The sequence below is a fragment of the Ciconia boyciana genome, chromosome 27, assembly GCF_034638445.1.
Source record: "Ciconia boyciana chromosome 27, ASM3463844v1, whole genome shotgun sequence".
NCBI lineage: Eukaryota > Metazoa > Chordata > Aves > Ciconiiformes > Ciconiidae > Ciconia > Ciconia boyciana.
The window spans coordinates 1,020,317-1,040,554 of record NC_132960.1 but is presented as its reverse complement, the minus strand read 5'-3'; the positions used below and the strand labels follow the sequence as shown (position 1 = coordinate 1,040,554).

General features: G+C 49.3%; 1 protein-coding gene across 2 annotated transcripts; it reads left to right on the top strand.

The window, feature by feature from the left end:
• Positions 1-92: 92 nt before the first annotated feature.
• On the top strand, positions 93-18,895 carry ACVR1B (activin A receptor type 1B). 2 transcript variants are annotated; one of them, XM_072847193.1, is made up of 9 exons: positions 93-250; positions 9,450-9,689; positions 10,965-11,213; positions 12,453-12,683; positions 13,058-13,225; positions 13,796-13,952; positions 14,472-14,596; positions 15,239-15,369; positions 17,886-18,895. In XM_072847193.1, the coding sequence occupies exons 1-9, from the start codon at positions 136-138 to the stop codon at positions 17,997-17,999; spliced, it is 1,530 nt and encodes a 509-aa protein (XP_072703294.1). In that variant the 5' UTR covers positions 93-135; the 3' UTR covers positions 18,000-18,895. The 2 variants fall into 2 exon arrangements, with proteins under 2 accessions (XP_072703294.1, XP_072703293.1); XM_072847192.1 differs by having other exon boundaries at positions 15,565-18,895.
• Positions 18,896-20,238: the final 1,343 nt, after the last annotated feature.

The following is a 20,238-nucleotide window of genomic DNA, read 5'->3' as shown; positions in this document are numbered from 1 at the left end:
GGCGGACCCTCCCCTGTAAGACGCGAGGCGCGGGCCGTCCCCTTTAAGGCTTGCCCCGCCCCCAGGCCGCGCGCCGGCGCTCGCCCCTCCCGCAGGCGCTGGCGGCCGCTCGGCACCGAGGCCGCGGCGCTCGCCATGGCCGCCCCCCCGCCGCTGCCGCCGCCGCCCCGCGCCCGCCGCCCCCCGCCGCCCCCCGCCGCCGCCATCCTGCTCGCCCTGCTCCTGGCCGGGGTGCTCGGCGGGGCCCGTGGTAAGTGGTGGCCCCCGGGCCCGGCCCGCACCGGGCACAACATGGCGGCGCGCCGCCCCGCCCCCGCCCGGCGCCGTGAGGGGAACCGGGGTGGGGGGGGTGCTGAGGGGAAGCGGGGGGGGATCGTGAGGGGAAGCGGGGATCGATGAGGGGAACCGAGGGGGAGGCGATGCGGGGGCTGAGGGGAGCGGTGGGCGAGCCCGGGCCCGGGGTGAGCTCGGCCCGGGCGGGCCTGTGGGGCAGGTGAGGGGGGTGAGGTCGGGGGTGAGGTTTTAGGGGGATCTAGGGGCGGAAAGGGGGTGCGAGAGGGTTTGGGGGCTGGAGGTTTCCTCTAGGCTACAGGGAGGGCCCTGAGGGGTTTGGGGTGGGGGTGCGGGCAGGCGGCCCTGGGGGGCTGTGGGCAGGGGGTCCTGGGGGACAGAGGCGGGTGTTTCGGGGTGGGGAGAAGGCACAGGGGGGATCCATGGGGTGGGGGGGGTCTCTGGAAGCATCAAGGACTTGGTGTAGGGTTAGGCCCCCGGTGTGCTGGGTAGCACCGAGCCCCCGGGGCGGGGGTCGAGGCTGGCCGGGGGGGCTCGCAGGGGAGCATTTGCCGGGGTGGGTGGTGAGAAGGGGACCCTTGAGCTTGTCTGGGGGGGCCGTACCCTCCACGGAGGGAAGGCTGTGTGTCTGGAGGGGCGGCAGCAGGAATTGGGGATGGGGGCCGGAGAGCGGGGCCTCCTCCCGGTGTGCGGATGGGGATGCTCCGAGGAGACAGACGCTCGCCTTGGCTTTGGCTGGGAAGAGAACTGGGAGTCTTCCAGCCTGTCTTCAGGAGATAACGAAGGGAACTGAAATTTATGGGCTTTTCCCAGAGTGAGGAAGAACTGGGGGGGGGGGGGGGTCTGTGTGTGTTGGGGGCCTGGACGTGTGGGTCACTGGGGGTTTCTGCAGCCCCAGGAAGCAGGGGCTCGGTGTGGGGCAGGCACTGGGAGGGTGGATCGGCCCCAGGGTGGGAAGTGCCACCATGTTGTTGCTGAGCCTCCATCAGACCTCCTGGAGTTCGTGGCCTCTTCCCCTTGGCCTGTTGACCCGGCTGAGAGGGGGATTCGGCAGCCCCCCGTGCACCAGAGATTGCAGTGTGTGCTTAATATATAGGCTCTTGGAATCTGTGGGGGTTTTTTTAAAGGAAACCTTTCTAAAACCCTGCGCTTCTGGATTGTAACAACTGTAAATATTTGTTTGGAGGGAGGTGAGTGAGGGAAAACTCTTTGTTTCGGTTGTTTGTTCTGTGGCAATCCTTTTTCTTTACCTGGGGGGGTGCAACCGCTGCCACTTCCTGGGGGAAGAGCGAGAGGGATCAGCTTCGTGCTTTTAAAGAGATTGTCCCTTTTCCCCAGAGCTGGATGGGCCCGACACATCCTCTGAGCACCTCTTGGCAGGGACAGAGGACAGGCCGGTGGCAGTGGCCTTTCCAGCATCCGAGGCTTTGCCGTGCGATCCGTCTCTCTGTGGCTATCGGGGGTGATTGCTGCTTGTGTAACGCAGGTACCTGTTCCAACAGGAACCGCACTGAAACATTTTTCTCCTCCCCAATCCTCTCGCACTGAAACATTTTTCTCCTCCCCAATCCTCTCGCCGTTCGTGTTATGTATTACCAACCGACTGTCAGAAGGTAATAACTTTGTGCGTGCAGATCTGGACTTGTTAGCTACAGAAAATGGCTTTAAACCCCACTAGGGCAGTAGGTTAGGGGTGTATTTGTGAGTCCTGTTGAATCTGGTAATACAAATGTGCTTTAGGGGAGAGTGGCTGGGCTTTGTTTTAACCTAAAGTAAAATCCAGCCTTAGGAAGGTGTTTCAGCTTTTCTGTGATAAATGGCAAAGCAGGACCAAATGAGACTCAGTGCACGTCTGCTCTCAGACTTTCACTTCGCATTTTATATACAGCTGGTGTTTATTAAAAAAAAAAATAAATAAATACACAGGAAAGGGCCAATTGACTGCGTGTATCTCCTGGAAACTCGGCCGACTATCAGTGCCTTTGATATTGGGCTCTGTATGGCTGGCTATTGTTTCCGCTCAGTATGTGCTGTACGTTTTTGTTCGCACTGTCCGGTAAAAGGTGCGAGCTCAGCCTGGCTTCAAGGGCGTGAGGGAGCTGTGTTTGTGGAGCTGGGGAGCAGGATGGCAGGGAATAGGGACCCTAGCCCTGGGAATTGTTTGCTGCTTGAGCAGCCATGCTGCATGCTTGGTGTGCTTCCTCAGCCAGCAAGGGCTGCCCTTACTATTGTGCTTTGTACAAGAGATCTTAACAGCTGCTTATTTCAGGGTAGGCTGGAAAAACATCATAATTCCTGCAGTGCTTGGGAGCTGTGAACCTCTGTGTGTGTCGGTAAACAGAGTAGAAAACACCCCCCCACCACTCCTTCCTTTAAAAAAAAGAAAAAGGAAAAAAAAAGGTGCCTCTGCAGCAATGGTTACGGGGTGGTTGTAGGTAGGCTTTGTTTGTGAGCTTGAAATAAAGCAAAAGAATACTGTGGGGAGCAATCTTGAGCCAGCAGGTTTTATTATTAACACCTGCTTGAAATATTTACCCGGTTAAATCAGGCAAACTCCTAAGTTTATATCTTACAACTTTCCAAGAAAGACTTCTCTAACTGGAAATTAAAAACAGTGTCCAACAAGCATTCTTGAACTCCTTCAACTCCTTGGCCAGACAGCTCGGATTTTTTTTTCCCTGGGTACGCCATCCGCTGCCAGTAGTGGATGCTCCGGAAATCGCTATTGCGAAAGGAGTGAAGTAAAACGTCAATTCTCTTAACAGCAGGCAAAGTTCACTGGGTGTTGACCAGTGGAAATATGCTCTCCACCACACAGCCAGCGCGGTTATCTGAGCAGACTGAGGAGGAATTGCTTGTCTCGAGGGAGAACGCTGCGATGGTATTACAGGGATGAAACGTTCGCTGGTGCTGAGCTTGTAGAGTCAGACCCTCGTGTGTGAGCAGTCGTATGGGGTGGGAGACCTCTTTTGTCCTCATTATTGAAGCCACTGGCTTTCCAGCCTCCCTTCTCATTGATTGTGGACCCATATTTTTTTTTTTTTTTCATCAGAAAAGCAGACTTCACTGCACATTAAAGCCTCTCGACAAAGGCTTGGTTTTCTAGCGTTTGCTGCTTTCTGTGGGCTTTTTGGAAGTAACCTGTGGACTGCTGGGTGTCGGAATATAGACTACACATTAAACAACTTGTGATTTAGACTCTGAAAAAGCATGTGCCAATTGCCTGGGAATACACAGCATCGGCTTTAAGTCTTGAAAGCCATCAATAATGACCTGGGCATCTGCCTTGCCATGCGGCTGGTTTGCAGGACTTTCTTCCACAGTACTGGTATGGTATGGGTGGCTCCTAAACTGGTTTCCTAACAAGTTAAAACACAAACTAGGTGTCAGACCAGAGCCTGGAGAGGGAGTTCAGAGCCATGTGTCTGTTTTCTGAGTTGAAGAGCGACAGTAGCAGCAATGTCGAGGCTTCTTCTAATTAACCTATTAATAATGAGCCTCCTGTCAATTCGCTTATTTAAAATTCATTTAGAAGCTCTCCTTTTGTGTTACTTGAGTAGATGCAGGGAAGGTTCTTCACTTTAAAGGTGAGAGCACATTCTTCCTGCCTTTTTTTTTTTTCCATTTAGTATATGTTTTCTAGTCAGCCACGATGTGTTCATGTCAGGTTCAACCTGTGCCAGAGGACTGCAGCCAGCTTGAAAAAGTTGGGATTCTTGTTTCCAACTTTAAATATCCTAGTATAATTTTTAGTTTCTGGATGACTTGCATGAAAGTGCTTTTTTCATAGTACTTTGCAGCTAATTTTAACTCTGTTTCATTTAGCAGCAGTGGGTCAGTAGATTTCATAAGCACCAGCAAGGAGCAAAAGAGATGTTGAGATCCGAAAGTAGGAGGAGAAGTTGATGGGGCAGCGAGATGTAGGAAAGATATTCGAGGTGGTGGTACTGTATCTACAGAAGAACAAATCTGTACTCGTTTCTTCAGCTCTTTCGTAAGGAAACAGGGGCAGTGTGAGCATCCAGAACTGGCCTTGCACTTGATTTTGGAGGCGGTGGGTGTAGGTGAGCTGACTCTGGGGCTTGGAGAAGATACTGGTGTGCTATACAAGGCAGGCATTTTGGACTCACACATATCCTAGAGAGGGATGTAGGGATCCTAGTTGTTGATGCCAGGCAGCAGAAGAATCAAGGTGAATATAATGGAAAGTAAATCTTTGTTTTTAAAGTCTTCATCAGATGGCTTTGAGTGTCCTCATCCCTGCCTTTTGAAAATGAAGCCCTGGGTGTTGTCTTGAAGCACTGTTCTTGGGGTGGTATAGTTGAACGAGGAGCACAAAGGGACTCTGGAACAGACCTCCGCTCCCTTGCCACAAGGGAATGGATTTTCTTCCTAACCTTCCTTGCTCTTGGGCAAAACACTCTGTGATAAAGGTTATTCTTTACTTATTTCGGCACAGCATGTAGCGAAACACTGAAAGGTATTTTTTTCTTCCAAGCGTGTTTACACATGTCCCTCTTCATTATAGCATCTGAAGAAACAGCAGAGGTACAAACCCAATTGTTTTCCATTTCTCTTGCTAACATTATGCTGCTGCAGCATTAAAACATCACTACCAGATTGGGTCTCATTAAGTTAGGTGCTGTACAGAGGCATAATAAATTGCAGCTCCTGTTCCAGAGCCTTATAAAGGCTCAGAAGTCAGGGGAATCATTGTTCTTCCAGCCTCGATTGAAACTGTTGAAAAAGAACAGCAGCTTACAATCTCTGCAAAAATCTGTTTATCTGGTAAATACGTGGGTGGTTATTGGCAATTTTACCAATGATCATCTTCAGGTTAATTATCTTAATACATCTTGATCAGGTAGCATTTAGCCCTGAGAAGATGTCATCTTACATAGCACAGCTTCAGGAGATTTTGGAAAATGTATTCCAAAAGGTGGTTAACACCATTACATTAGATTTTGCTGTGAAACTTTCCCCTGTCTAGCTGCAGAGACATCTTGACACATGCAATCCTGTGCGAGAATAAATACGTGCAAAACGAGCTCAGATAGTTGCTGAAAAAAAATAAATGTTCTTTGACTGTCAGAGCTTAATGTTTTAGTCTCCCTGGAGCCTAGAGCTCTAATCCACGGACCCCCACCTGTTTGTTTGGATTCATTTTGTAAATAAACATCACCTTTAATGGGGGAATTTGGTACAAGAGGGCCTTCTCTTGTTTTCCTCTCTGCTGTAGTTAATGCAAAGGGATGCTAATACCTCCGTGCCCCCGGTTCCTGCCAGGAGCAATCCTGCTGCCGCCTGTAACCCGTGAACCTCGCTGGTACCTCGCGGCGAGCAGAAGCACCTCTTGGGCTCAGGGTGGTCACTTAAAGGAGTACGTGGCCCAGCAGCCGAGCCCTGGGCTGCGTTAGTCGAGGATCAAGGAGAGTTTGTCTTCTGGCAGTGCTGACTGACCGCTCTGGTTTTCAGGAAGAGGGGTGAGGACCGGCACCGGGCCGGCTCGCTCCTGCGATTGATGTCACGACCGCCTGCGCTTTGCCTTGGATTAAATCGTGGCGCGGGTTTGCTTCAGTATAAATACCAACCTGATCCATCTCTTGAGTGAGAACAAAGCTTTCATTCTGAGGATCTGCAGCTTAATGTTAGGCTTGTTTAAACAGCTTCTTTAAAGGGTTGGGTTTGTCTCTGAGCAGAATGTCAGAAAGAGTGCGCTGAGCAGATAGAGCAGACTCTGCTGCCAACTTCTGTAGCACCTTCTATGCAGACTCATCCCCAGGCGTTCTGCGAGAGGGGAACTCGCTGCCCCAGCTGTGTGAACTGCTCTTTTGTTTTCCTTTGCCCCATCTATTTTCTTCAGCCCAGTCAGTTTCTTTTATTAAGTAGATTATATGTTTTGCTCAATAGGAGCTTTTCTTCCCGAATAAAAAGAATGCTGTTGGCATGAAAAATGCTTTTATTCACTCCTGTCTCCATTTGCTTTGCCCAGGCGTCCCCGGCTGCTCTCAGGAGCACCTGAGAGATGCCTGGCGGGGAGTTCTGCATACCTGTCTATTTTCTGACCCCCCACCCAAGGGGAAAGAACAGTAGCTTTTTCCTGGCTTCTGGTGTTACTGATATGAGAAGAATTTTCCCCTCTGGTTAATCAAACTTGAAATACTGGACCCGCATGGGTTGCCCTGTAAGTCTTCTCTCTGCCGGAAGCTCTCCGGTTCCCGGCGAGCCCCGGTGCAGACAGGCCTTTCCTCCCTGGCACAGCCGGTGCCTGCAGGAGTTGGGGCCCTTCTCGCTGCAGCGCTGGCAGCCGGTGGTAGGTGATGCTTAGGGAGGATATGGCTGTAGCAACGGTAGACATATATCCTGGGCTTTTTCATAATAAAAATAAAGACAGAGTCAACTCCTGGCTGCATGAGGGAGGCTGGAGCTGGACTTCAGCTTCTACCCAGGGATCTGACCATCTTTCCTAAAATTTGAGTGCTTACCTGCAGCCCAGAGGTTAGGGACTGGAATATCTAGAAAGCCCCTTGAGGGTCTCTTATGAAAGGTGTACCAGAAGTACATACACGTGCCGAAGGTTTAGTTTTCTTTGTTCACGCTGCTCCCCTTACCGTAGGGTTTTTTGAGGTACTAACTGTAAAAGTTGCTCTTAAAAAAGAGCAGTTGTCTCAAAGGGGGAACATCAGCTGACACAACCACGAGGTGAAATGAGGCCTCTGTGGGGCATACCCTTCCTTAGCAGGAAACTTCTGCTTTCTGCACAGAACAGATAAGGATCTTCTCACTCTGTCCCTGTGCACGGGGGCTCTGGTATCATACCTTGCAGGTAAACTGATTTTTTTTTTTTTTTTAACTCTACAAATGAAACTGAGCACATACAACCAGCTCCTCTGCTTTCCTTCTCAAAAGGATTCTTAGTTTCAGGCCAGATACTTCAGTAAGAAGTTTACAAAACCAGTCTTATTAGTGTGTTGAAGTGTTCTGTTTAGTTCTGAGCTTCTGGAAGTGAAACTGCCATAGCCTAAATCGTGGGCTTGAGACCTTAGAACTGAGTCTAACAGGAACAAAGTTCAGTTTTGCTATATCTAAATCAAGTTGAAAAGAGCCTACGTGGTGAAATGTGTGTGGTTTAAATGTTTTTAATTTTTACCTTGATTTTTTGATAAAATACTAAAGGAGATGTTTTAAAATGCTGTTTCCTTTTAAGTATGAAGGTAGGAATGTGCCCTGGCTGCTCTTTCCTTTCTCATGTTTTCATAAAAACTCCATTATAACCAACCTTTGTTCCCCCAAGTGTGCGTATTTTTCAGAAGAATTGTCTTTTCCATGCTCTGTTGACCACTGGAAAACAGTGTACTCGGGGCTGTTTGTCAAGTTGAACATTAGTGGGTATTTTTCCTTTCATTATAAAGTTTCCCCTTAAAAGCAGCATAATTGATGGGTACAGTGCTCTCAACCCTTCTCAATATCATTCAGTCTCAGGGTCTTCCCTGTCCATTTTCTATTCTATGTCCCTTTTCCTTGGCCTGTGCTAAGCACACAGTAATAAGCTACATTTGCTCATGATGCTTTTTAAAGATGTCTCACTTAACAGCTCTTCTGGGTTTTACTGGCTTTTTAGTGCTTCTGCAGTTTTGAATCTGTTGGTTCAAAACTCACCAGCATCTGCATTTAGCCTGTCTGAAATACTGCAGCCCACCTTCGAGCTGTTAAGCAGCTCACAAACAACAGCTAGGAAATGAAGAGCGCAGTGTCCAGCGAGAATTAAGTGAATAGTAATGCAATTAGCCTAACTGATTTACCTAGGACACTGGAGATACGGCAGAATGGGTGTCTTTCTCCTAAACGAACCCTGAAGTTGATCAGGACCTGCTTGTTTTTAGTTAAGCTCAAGGTAACGTGCCCCCAGCAGCGTAACTCTCCGCTGCGCTTTGGACGGTGTGCTGGCTGGGAGCAAGAGGCTCTTCCAGTGCCAGGAATATCCTTGAATGCTGATGCTCCTTAAATCTGCTGGTTGCCAGAGATGGTATGGCTGAGGGCTCGGCATTTCCCTTGCCCCACAGGAAGGTGTGTGACACACGCACGAGTGTTGATAGTGACTTTGGTGTGTGTCTTTAGACCAGGAGCATGCAAGCAGACGTAGAGGATTTAGCTGTCGGACTGGGGAAGAGTTAACTGTGGCGCTTGTATCTTTTAAAACACTTCTTCAGACTCTCTCTACCTGAAAGACCATTTCAGCAGCGGGTAAGTACATGTTTCTGAATCCCTCCAGGGAGGCTGAAAGATCTGATGAAAGCTGAAGAAAATACTGCGTGCTGCTAAACAAGCCCCACCCTTCTTCTTGACATTGTTGTATTCGCTCTTTGTTCCCAAGGATGGCGATGCCTGGGGATTTGCTTACAGTTTTTCAGGCAGCTTGAGAAAAGCACAATGACAGCTGGGAGGCGGAAAAATGTGGGAATCTGCCTTGGAGTTTCTCCTTCGTTCTTTACCCAAATAATCTACACGGCAAGCAGGCAAAAAGCCAGGAATGTATTTGACCCAAGGTAGTGTCTCGGATCAGGAAGGCAGTTACTAAATAAGTGACTGATCTAGTTGGGTGTAGCACGCTTGGCTTGTGTAGTCAGTTTGAATTGGTTTTGTTTAGGCATCTGCCAACTGCTTGTTGTCTCCCATGAGCTGGGGTGGTCGTCCCTCGCTAACCCAGAATGGGCAGCTCGTCTTTGGCGTAGCTGAGGAAGCCTGGACAGGCAGTCCAGGTGAAATCAAGTCTGTCAGTTTGAGTAATTGTTGTTTTCAATTTGAATTCTGACCCTAGGTTGGGTTGGGAGTGGATCTTGGTAAAATCTAGCCTGGTTTGCAGGGATGACTTGGATCATCTCTGTTAGTGGTTGCAACAGGGGCAGGAAAAAGGGCTGTCTGGGCAGTCATCTTCTGGAAGGGCTCCTCTGCTTCCACGTTGTATTTTGTGCTTCAGTTGGGTTATTACGGGTCTGAAATACTGAGCATGACTTGTTCTGTTCCTAAAGTCTAATTCCTGAGCCGAAGAATGGCCTGTTCCCTCTGAAATGGGAAATTTAAAGAAGAAACTTTTCTCTTCTCTGAGCATTTGGTCTCTGGTGGGTTTTAAGGAGGTGGTCTTGTTTCGATTTCTGCAGCTTTGACATGTTTGTGCTCCGACTGCAAACAAGCAAACTCCACGTGTGAAACGGACGGCGCGTGCATGGTCTCAGTCTTCAACCTGGATGGTGTTAAACATCACGTTCGGACCTGCATTCCTGAAGCAAAACTGATTCCTGCTGGGAAACCCTTCTATTGTCTGAGTTCAGAAGATCTGCGTAATACGCACTGCTGCTACTCTGATTTTTGCAACAAAATTGATTTAATGGTTCCCAGTGGTGAGTAGAGAGCTAAATAAATCGTCCGTTTGAAGTGGGGAGGAGAGAAGCTGTCTATTTGGGATTGGGAATAAGGAGTTCTCGACCCTGTTTTCACTCCTTCCCTTAGGTTGCTGTGTGAACTTGAGCACTAAGTTTATTTCCTTTAAGTGGAAATAATAACAAACTACTTCAAATTAAAATGCGAAGTTGCTTGAACTCCCCTGTGGCTGACACAATGTCACCAGATGATGAGGTTGTACTTTAGGGTAGGAGAAGCTTCCAAAGTTTGGGGTTTTTTGCAGTTTTACTGCACTCAGTAGCTCCATATTATGAGACTCCTCTCACCTTATCAGCCCCGCTGCTGGTATCCTCACAGGCTCCTTGAAAGCAGCAGCACCAATGTTCCTCTGCAGTTAAATATCAGTTTATGCTGCTTATGCTCTGTGCCTGCAGTGGCCTGAGGATGGTGCGTGTTCCCTGGGCACAGCTTGCATCCCTTTTCTGGCGCTGAGTTGTGCTGTAGCCTGCCTTTTATCAGATAGTGTGGCTTTCCTTCTTCTAGGCCTGCACATCTTTTCAGTGATGAGCCATGAGTATGGAAACGTGGCAGCAGCTTCAGAGTAAAGTGTGTGGGGTGGAGGGGTGCCTGGATCCTGAATACGCGAAGAGGAAGCAGCCCTGCCTTTGAGTGAGGGTGTGGGAAATGTCTGCTTCTTTCTAATTCCTGGGACAGAGAGGGCACGCAGTACTTCCTCATACCTCGTTACTCTCCGCTTTGGGCTGTTATTTAGTGGGTCGTATGAAGACTGCAGTATCCATTTTCCTGGGGTGCAGTGGGGAAGTCTTATCTGTTCTCAAAAAGACAAATAATTGTTGTCTTCAGGTATGAGTCTTCACTGGTTGTTACAGGGAGAAGGGGAAAGAGGGAGAAATGAGTCCTTACTGACTGGATGTTTTTTCTCTGGAAGGTAAAATGCAGGCTGTTCTAGCAAATTCAGCCCAGAACAGGCTCCCGTCTTCTTTTAAATAGCAAGTTCCAATAATCCCTGATCCCACAAATGAAGCACCATCTTCTTTGGGGGTTTTAGCTGTAGTTTGCCTGCCTGATGACTTGATCAGTCCCATATTAACGCTGTTATTTGATGTGTCCTCTACCATCCTGGAACAGCAAGCTAAAATTGTCCAGGCTCTGAGAGGATAATTAAAACACAAGAAGAAAGTCCTTAAAGAACGCTTGTGAAGGAGTGATAATTTTCTAAAAGTGTCTGGTTTTCTCCTCCCTTTACTGTCAAGGACACCTGAAAGACAACGAACCCCCGTCAAGCTGGGGTCCTGTGGAGCTAGTGGCGGTGATTGCCGGACCTGTCTTCCTTGTGTTTGTCGTCATGATCATAGTAGTCTTTGTTTTTCATCACCACCAACGAGTCTATCACAATCGTCAGCGGCTGGACATGGAAGACCCCTCTTGTGAAATGTGCCTGTCGAAGGATAAGACCTTGCAAGATCTAGTCTACGATCTCTCCACCTCTGGCTCTGGCTCAGGTATTAAGATATGAGTGGAAATGACGAATGAGAACTTGTAATTGTAATGGAATAGTCTGTTCTGGGCTCCTGGTTGCCACAGCTTTGCACGGCTGCGAGGCTGTTGCATCGTCAGCCTGTTCAGGTTGCCTTGTCATGAGTAATGCAGAGGGCGTGTTTTAAATTCGGTCATGCAGTAGAAGCTGTAACCACGGCCCCGTGTCAGCGTTCAGTGCTTAGGCTAGGTAAGAGCAATAGTTCAACTCCTCCTTAACTGCTGATGTGTAAAAATAGTTTTGTGTAGCTTTCCTCCTTTTCTGCAAGAGGATAACTCAAACAGCTACATCTATTTCAAATTTAGCCCTGGAACTGGATTTGGGTTGGAAACAGACATTAGCTGCTAACTGTGGGTTGTTGCCTTTCAAAGGAGGATGCAGGATGTCACCTGCATCAAAGCTGGCAGGAAAATGGGAAAGATCCCAGCAGCTGAAAATTTTACAGTGTGCAAATACTGCATTTGCACAGCCTGTTTCATCCCAAAGAATCCTTGGGTCTTCCGAAGTGGACAATGTGCAGCATTCGCTTCTGTAGCACTTAAAAGAAATGATCCCCAGAATAGATAGGGAAGTCATAGTTTTATTTGTGACTTTGAACTATGAAAGCAGTTAGGTTAAAAAAAAAAAAAAAAAAAAAAAAAGAAATTTTGCAGCAGATGGAAACCGTAGGATAATCCACAGAGGCAGAGAATATAACCACCTCATATTTGACCAGGGAATAAACCTTTAGCACCACATCTGCTATATATAAAATGTTTTGGGATCTCTTCTGTACACACTCTCAGCAGGTGAGCTCTGTGGCTTACGTAAGAGGTGGCAGCTATGTTAGGACTCCTTTCTTAAGAGAAGTTCTGGGGGTTTACTGCTTTTTAGCAGAGTCTGTCTTCAACGAGTTCCACTCTTTGCATATTCAGGCTAAAGTTACTTTGATCTGCCATAGAGCAGGAGTTCCCCAACTGCTCTGTGCCTATCAGTGGCGGTTTGCAAGCTACTTCAAAGTGATACGCAGATGCTGCCCGAGCGGCCAAATGCCACGTCCTACGCAGGAGCTACCACCATTTGCTGGTTTGTGTCTTGCTTAGGCTGCTGGTTGTTATCAAATGTAGAGCCTTCTAGGTTTGATGATGCTCTACTTCAGACTCTGAGGTTTCAGGAGTTTCTTTTGCTGCAACAGACATTCATTCCTCCAATTTCTTGTCCGTAGGTTTGCCGCTTTTTGTCCAACGGACTGTGGCTCGGACAATTGTCCTTCAGGAGATCATTGGTAAAGGCCGCTTCGGGGAAGTGTGGCGTGGCAGGTGGCGTGGAGGTGACGTAGCTGTAAAAATCTTCTCTTCACGTGAGGAGCGTTCCTGGTTTAGGGAAGCGGAAATATATCAAACCGTTATGTTGCGACACGAGAACATTCTGGGATTTATTGCTGCAGATAACAAAGGTAAAAAGTGCCTCAGTCCTCAGAGCAGAGACTTCACCAGTGTACAGCCTGCTCTTGGGAGCTGCATTTACAATAAATGGTTAAAGAAAACTGTCAGCATGCTGTTCAAATAGCTACATATTTGAATGTTTCTCGCCAAAAGATGGTAAAATTACTGCTGCTATTGAGGCGCAATGGTGCATTAGCTGTACCTTACAAAGTCGTGTTTTGCCTTAAAGTTCTTTACCTTATTTGCCCCCAGGTTGGCTGTTGAGCTGCTGCAGCCTTACCCAGCAGCTCTCCTCTGTACCAAAAAGATAGGGTGCAAAATGCTCGATGGTTGTGTGCTGTCCCTGCGTTGTATCTGTCTGAGCGCAGTCTCTTTCCTGCTGCAGATAATGGAACGTGGACTCAGCTGTGGCTTGTCTCTGATTACCATGAGCACGGATCTCTCTTTGACTACCTTAATCGATACACCGTGACTATCGAGGGGATGATCAAGCTCGCCCTGTCTGCTGCTAGCGGGCTGGCCCATCTACACATGGAGATTGTGGGTACTCAGGGTAAGAGCAAAGTTTGAAAAGGTGCTGGGAATTCTTGAGAGGAGAATAAAGCAGAATTGATGAGGGGGATTGATGTGCTGCACAGAAAACATTGGCTGAGTCAGCCTGGATTCATCTGGTCAGTATTGACCAGAAATAGACTGATTGCTTTGGCTGGCTGCAAAGTGGGTCAGCCTTGCGCTAGCTCCTGGCAGTTATATCACCATTTCACATCCCCATCCTAAAATTGGTGCTACTTGGGTGGGATGTTAACGCAGGCAGCAGCAGAATTATAAACTTACATCCACATCAACGTGTCTGATGCCTGGGATGATGGAGTTTACGTCCCTCTTGAGGCCTCTGGATGCTACTGCATCAGCAGTGCCTCCGAACCCTAAGCAGAGCCTTTGCATACCACAGGCTGTCAGCAGTGCTCTGTTCTTCAGCGCTGAAGTGTATCCAAACAGGAAAATGTGTTGCAACACGGAGAGTTTAACTAACGCCCTGAAATCCGGTACTGCCTCTGTGCCAGTTTGACTAACAGATTTCACCAGACCTTGACCCCTGCTTCTTTTTATTTTGCTCTGTTAGGAAAGCCTGGGATTGCTCACAGAGACTTGAAATCCAAGAACATCTTGGTGAAGAAGAATGGCACGTGTGCTATCGCTGACCTTGGTCTGGCCGTCCGGCATGATTCGGTTACGGATACGATTGATATTGCACCGAATCAAAGGGTTGGAACCAAACGGTAGGACAACGGTGTTCTTGGCCAGCATTCAAAGGCGTCAGAGTGTGACTAGCAAATGCCTGAGCTGCTGGTTGAGCAGTGGTGAAATTCTCTATCTTAAGCATTTCCAAGTGTCTCGCAGAGTGTGAGCATTGTGCCCAGATTGATCTTGAAGGGACGTCAGTACCTTTGTCTCCAGGTGCCATCAAGCTGAGAGGTGTAGGCCAGCTACGTAAGCTCAGCACCAGGGAGCTCATATAATACTTGACAACAAGCTTGGCATTCTCAAAAGCCTTTTGGGGCCTGCTGTCTGGATCCTGATGTGCTTTTGGGACGTTTTTACCTCTTTCCCAACTTGCTATTCTTTTGGAGTTATTTTGTTCCCTCTATTAGACCATGGGGCGCAGTTCTGTTCTGATTAAGGCTGTGCAGAGCAGAGTTTTGTCTGCTGAGAAGTGCTGCGTGGGAAAACTTGCCATTTACTATCTTCCAGAGAATCCCCTCTCCAAATTAACACGCTGTTTCTTTTCTGTTCTGCAGATACATGGCCCCCGAAGTCTTGGATGAAACCATTAACATGAAGCATTTTGATTCATTTAAATGTGCCGATATCTATGCCTTGGGCTTGGTCTACTGGGAGATTGCTCGAAGGTGCAATGCAGGAGGTAATATGCTTCGTGTGCCCGTGCCATCGGCTTGGCTTGCTCCTGGGTTTCCCGGCCTCAGTGTTTCTGTTGATCAGGTGTTCGTGAGGTTTGAGGGGACCCTGGTGAACAGGGCTGCGGGAGGATACGTCCATGCGTGTTGCAACCGAGGGAGTTAACAGAAGTGACCTGCAACTGCTGTTAAGACTGGCCCGTGTGGGGAAGTGGGGGTTAATGCTCTGACTGGCGGCTGATGTTCCTTTGGATGGATTTTAAGGAAGTGGTGATGCTGATTTGGTGGGTAACTTTCTTCCCCCGAATCAGTATAACTGAGTGCAGGCAGGAGTGCAGCACCACCATGCATGTGACAGTCCTGCTGCCTTCGGCTCGGTCGAGATTCAATGACCCTGCCCCTGTGCTGGGAGGTGTTGATTGCAGCACGCTGACTCTGTTCCAGTTTGGGCAGCTGCATTTTATTTCCCTGAATTTTTCTTGTAAAGTCAAATCCCAGATTCTTCATTTCTGTTCTAAATAACTGCAAAGTGTTGGCGCATCTCAGCAATGAGTCATGTAGTCCAAAGCAGTATCGGTCTGCCTTCAGTGAGCGCTGTGGCGATGAGCCGTTCTCCCAGGGATTTGCATTTCCCCTTCTCTGCCTTTCAGGTATCCACGAAGAGTATCAGCTTCCGTACTATGACCTTGTACCCTCTGATCCTTCTATTGAGGAGATGCGGAAGGTCGTATGTGATCAGAAATTACGACCTAATATCCCGAACTGGTGGCAAAGCTACGAGGTAAGGTCTGCTTTCATCTTCGCATCCCCTTCCCCCTCGATAAGGTGAGTAAAGAGTAAGTACTGTAAGTTGAGCTCCAATTTTAGGCGATGTGGAGGTCTATATCGGTGTCCAGACAGGCAGCAGCAGCCTGGCAGACGGAGTTGGGGTCAGGGGAGAGGAGAGCACTGACATCTGCCGTTGTTTCTTGCCTAGGCACTACGGGTGATGGGTAAGATGATGCGAGAGTGCTGGTACGCCAACGGAGCGGCTCGACTCACCGCCCTCCGCATTAAGAAAACCCTCTCACAGCTCAGTGTCCAGGAAGATGTGAAAATCTAGGCTCTGAGCCCCAGCAGGAGGAAACTGCACAAAAGCTGCCATGCTAGAGTAGACGTGTGATGGGAGGCCTACCTCGTGTTTCTGCCCAATCTACTGCTACCAACCAGAAAGCATGACCTACAGGCTGCTAGGTGGGGTGACGGAGCTTATTGAATTGCTCTCTTCCCTGCTTGGGTATGAAACAATCAGAAACCTTTTATGATCACCTCCTGACAGCGTGAAGACTTGAGAGGGACTTAACCTGAGGGATCTCAGCCGTGATCGTAACTCTTGTTTCTTTAATGGAAATCCCTGTAAAGTTCAGTGCGCGCGGTGCACCCGTTGGCAGTGTTTGAGGCCGGGGTGCTAGGTGCTGGGAGTGGGAAGGGAAAGGGAAGGTTTTCTTGCCGTACTCTGAGGATTTTTCCAGGGACTGGCATGTTAATGCGGAAAAAGCATTTGCAAAACAAATGGTGCTCCCTTCTGAGAGGCTGAGCCTGAACAGTTGATCAGCTTCATGAAACCATTTCCCTCCTTTTTCTTAAGCTTGAAAAATTCTAAGTCAAAAACAGAAATCTGACTGGCTGTCAGTGTGCGCAATGGTGTATGCATGCGCAAGGTGCGCGTGTCCCCTGTGCCTGTTCATCTCCTTCCGTAGACGTGCAGTGTCTGCCCGTAGGGTGGCTCATCTCTGTTCGTGCTTTCTGTGCATGTGCAAATCTAGAGTGTCCTTTTTTTGAGCTGTGCGCGCTGGTGCTCTCCTTGTTGAGTAGTGAGCATTGTCTAGCTTGGACAGGCTGCTTAAAACCAGATCCTTAGCTCTCCGATGGGTGCTGTGGCCTTGCTGTCCGTACGCTGGCTGCAGGAACTTCCCATCAGGTTGCCTCACTGCCACCCCCTCCCTTTTTTAAGACAAAACAAATGAGGAACTGACTTCACTCCTGGAATCCAGGCTTTTTGTCTTGAGCCCCTGGGGTTTGTAATTCTTGGTAGGGTGGAAAGAGAGACCTGGGGGGGGGGGGAAGAGATGCCACGGAGCTGAGATGCATGTCAGAGATAGAGCAGGCACTGCGCCCGGCTGGAAGGAGACCAGGCCGTGGGGAAATGCAGGAGACCGTTCTCATAGGAATGCGATTCCCGAGTCCACCATCCAGGCACCCTCGCAGGCGCGCTCGGCAGCGTGGGGCAGACTCGTCGGGGCCTGAGCCGCAGGGGGCCGGGTGCCTGGGTGTGCTCTGCACCCCCCCGAGAGGCACTCGGCGCTTGGCAGGATCTGACAGCGGGGTGTGGGTTTGGAAATTGATGTCCATCTTTTTAATATACATATATAAATATCTCATAATCTGGAAGTGGCTGTGTATAACTTGTGGGGTGGGGGGAACTGCATGAATTTTCTTTTGATTAAATGCCGAATCAGGGTGAAGTAGAGTTGGTTTGACTGTTGTCTACAGCTGGGCCTAGCAAAAATGGAAGTAGCTGAGGGCTGAGTCTGTCGTGCTGATTGCAGCACTAAAGGCAATCTGGGAAGCGCCGGTTGTTTGGTGGTTAGGTCAGTATCTACGGTATATAACTCTGAAGCCATAACTTTTAACTGGAGTGGTTTTGATTATTATTTTTTTTATTATTATTTTATGGGAGGGTCTGGATTTTAACTTTTTTTAATATTGTTAATTCTTTATAAGAGAAGAAAAACAATCTATAATTATTACCTCTTGACCTGTTTGTTTGTAAAGAAATCACTGCAAAAAAAAAAAAAAGAAAAAAACCAAATGCACACAGCTCGATTTACACTGGAACTGTTTCTACTCAAACCTTGCGCCTGCTCTGTAAGGTGAGGTTTCATCTCTGCTCCGGCCACCGGGGTTAACTTTTTTTTTTAAACACTCTGTTCTTGCTGTCTGTGTATCTGTCCGTGTGTCTGTCTTCCCCCAGACTCCCTATCTTGTCTGTGACTTTGTGTAAAGTGAGGAGTGTGGTTTTTGCATTGTGTTTGGAGCCATTTTGCATCCTCCCGTGGAGTTTAGCGGCCGGGCGGCGCGGAGCTGTCGTGGGGGCCGGCAGACTTCGGGCAGGTTCATGGAGCAGTGTGGGGTGTACGCTTTGTGAATGTACAGCTTTCCCTTCCCTTTCCGATTTGTTCTGACTCGTATCTCAGCCAGAGGTTACAGTGTGTCTCCAGTACCGTACGTCCCTTAACCAAACCCTTCTGCATTTAGAAACCGAGGTGGTGGGCTCTTCACAGATACCCTAAAGACTCTTCAGCTGCTGTAACAGGACCCTGGCGATGGCCCATCCCGGCGGGTTGGGAAGTCTTAGCGACTGTGAAATAAACTGCCATAGGAAAGCCCATCACGCCGGTAGGTACGTCTGCCGCGCGCTCCTCCGTGAGCACTGCGAGCTCTCGTTTCAGAGTACGAGTCTCCCGTCCCTGTTAACTGTGCAGGCTGCTTCTCGAGGACACTAAATCAGCTACGTAACTTGCACTGACTCACCCACCCCTCCAACTGTAGCCACACATGCATCTGCCTCAGCGCTAAACCAAACAGCAGACAGCGGAGCGGTTTCAGACCGGATAAGGTTAGAAGGGGTGAGGGCAGGATGACAGGTTATCCCCTATAAGCAGGATTGCAGAAGAAGCCTTGTTGGTAGAGAGATGCCATCGCGAGATGGTCAAAGCCGAGGAGGATCCGAGATGGGAACGCTGACTATGTAGCATTTATACAGCACTTTTCATGCAAACATGTGCCAGGGAGGTGCAGTGCTTACTTAGCTGACTGGTAGCAAACATAGGAATCGCTGCCCGGCTCTGAAATGTGCCCGGCTCAGAGGTGGCTGCAGCAGCTGTGGAAAAAAACACGACACTACAGAGAGTTCAGGACAAGAGACGGACGCCGCAGCAGCTCAAAGCGAGGAGGGGAGACGTCAGATACTCGAGGGCAAATTGTGCTGGGGAGAGGCAGAGTACGGAGCTTGTGCTTCTCGTCTGTGGCGCAGGGTTAATCAGTGGTACGCTGGCTTCAGAACAGATCTCTTGGTACTTATCTGCCCCTTTTATTTGTTTGGTTTTGTATATTTTATTAGAAATGGACTGTAAAATAGCCACTTAGACACTTTACCTCTTCAGTATGCAAATGTAAATACAATGTAATATAGGAAATCTTTTGTTTAATATAAAACAAGGCTGTCGATTTCTGCTGTACATTATTAAAAGTTTGTTTTATTCAGGTGAGGTGTTGGAGTCTCTTGTGGTTTGCTGCGAAGGGTTAGCTGTGGCGTAGAGGGGTAGGAACTGAGCCAAGACTGGCAGAGCCTGTAGTCCCCCAGCCCTCGGAGAAGGGTCTGGGGGGGCTTGTTCACCCACAGCTAAAATAATCTCCCTGGGAATCCTGCTCAGCGAACTTTAATGTTCAATATTGCCCTTAGGCGTGGAGAGGCAGCTTCCACCGTCCGCTGTGGATGCCTTGATCGTAGCAGAGGCGAGACGAGGATGTGGCAGAGTGGGATTTCCAGCCCACACAGGGCTGAGCAGCTGAGAGCAGGTCTCCCTCTCTGGGGTCGGTAATCGGAAGCAGGAGGGGGCATGGCGGGCAGCTCCCCGAAGCGTCCCCCTGGGTCTCCGCACACACGAACCCACAGCTTCAAAGAAGGATCAATTTTACTCCAAACTGTCTGGCATCCCTATGAAATCCTGTTTGCTGGGAGGGCAACCGCAACCCCCCACACACTAATTCTCCCTAATTAGAGCCTCCTGTGAATGAGGCTGTTGTGAGCGGATCAAGGGGAAAATCCGCCGGGGCCTGGGGTCCCCCATGGGCTCAGACTGAAGGTGCTGGTGGGGAGGGGGAGCCGCCATCTGGGCTCGCCCCTCCTCCCTTTCCAGCTTTGTCTGCAGCTCCTGCCACGGCCCCCGAGAAACTCTGACCCCATCCTGGATATCAAGGCAGCGGGTGACTCGAGAGTATGTTTGGTTTTTTTAAAGCAAAAATTATCTTTATTCCTCTTTTGGGAAACGGGATGGGAAAAACAGGTCTGCGATGGCTTCGGCCCCAGGGCCAAGTCATTGCCTGGGCTGCCAGATTTTGGGAAGGGGATGGGATGTTCTTCTTTACTCCTTGATAAAGGGTTGTGGTTTGGTGCCCTGGGATGGGCGGTGGGCTCGATCCTGTCCTTTCCCAAGCACTTCCAAGCCGGAGCAGCTCAGCTCTGGGAGCGAGCTTGCCTCCTGGTAACCCCTGGACAGCCTGTGGGCGGGTGGCTTGGGTGTAACGCCAGCGGGATTGTTAAACTGGGGTGGGTTTTTTTTTTTGGCAAATTTTAAATAAACAGCCAGGCAAACCCCTTCAATTCCAGCTGGAAAATTCCTGCTACCTCCCAACGCAGGGCAGCAAGGGGCTGCCCGGAGCCGTGCGATGCGTCCGCAGGAGACACCGCGTCTGCCTCCGGGAATTGTTCTTTCCTCTGTGTCCCCGTCCTCAGCGCAGGCAAAGCTCTTGCAGGAACGGTTTAAACCCTCCCGTCCGCCCACGTTGGAAGCAGGGCCGGGGGCTCCGGCTGCCCCCGGCCTCCAGC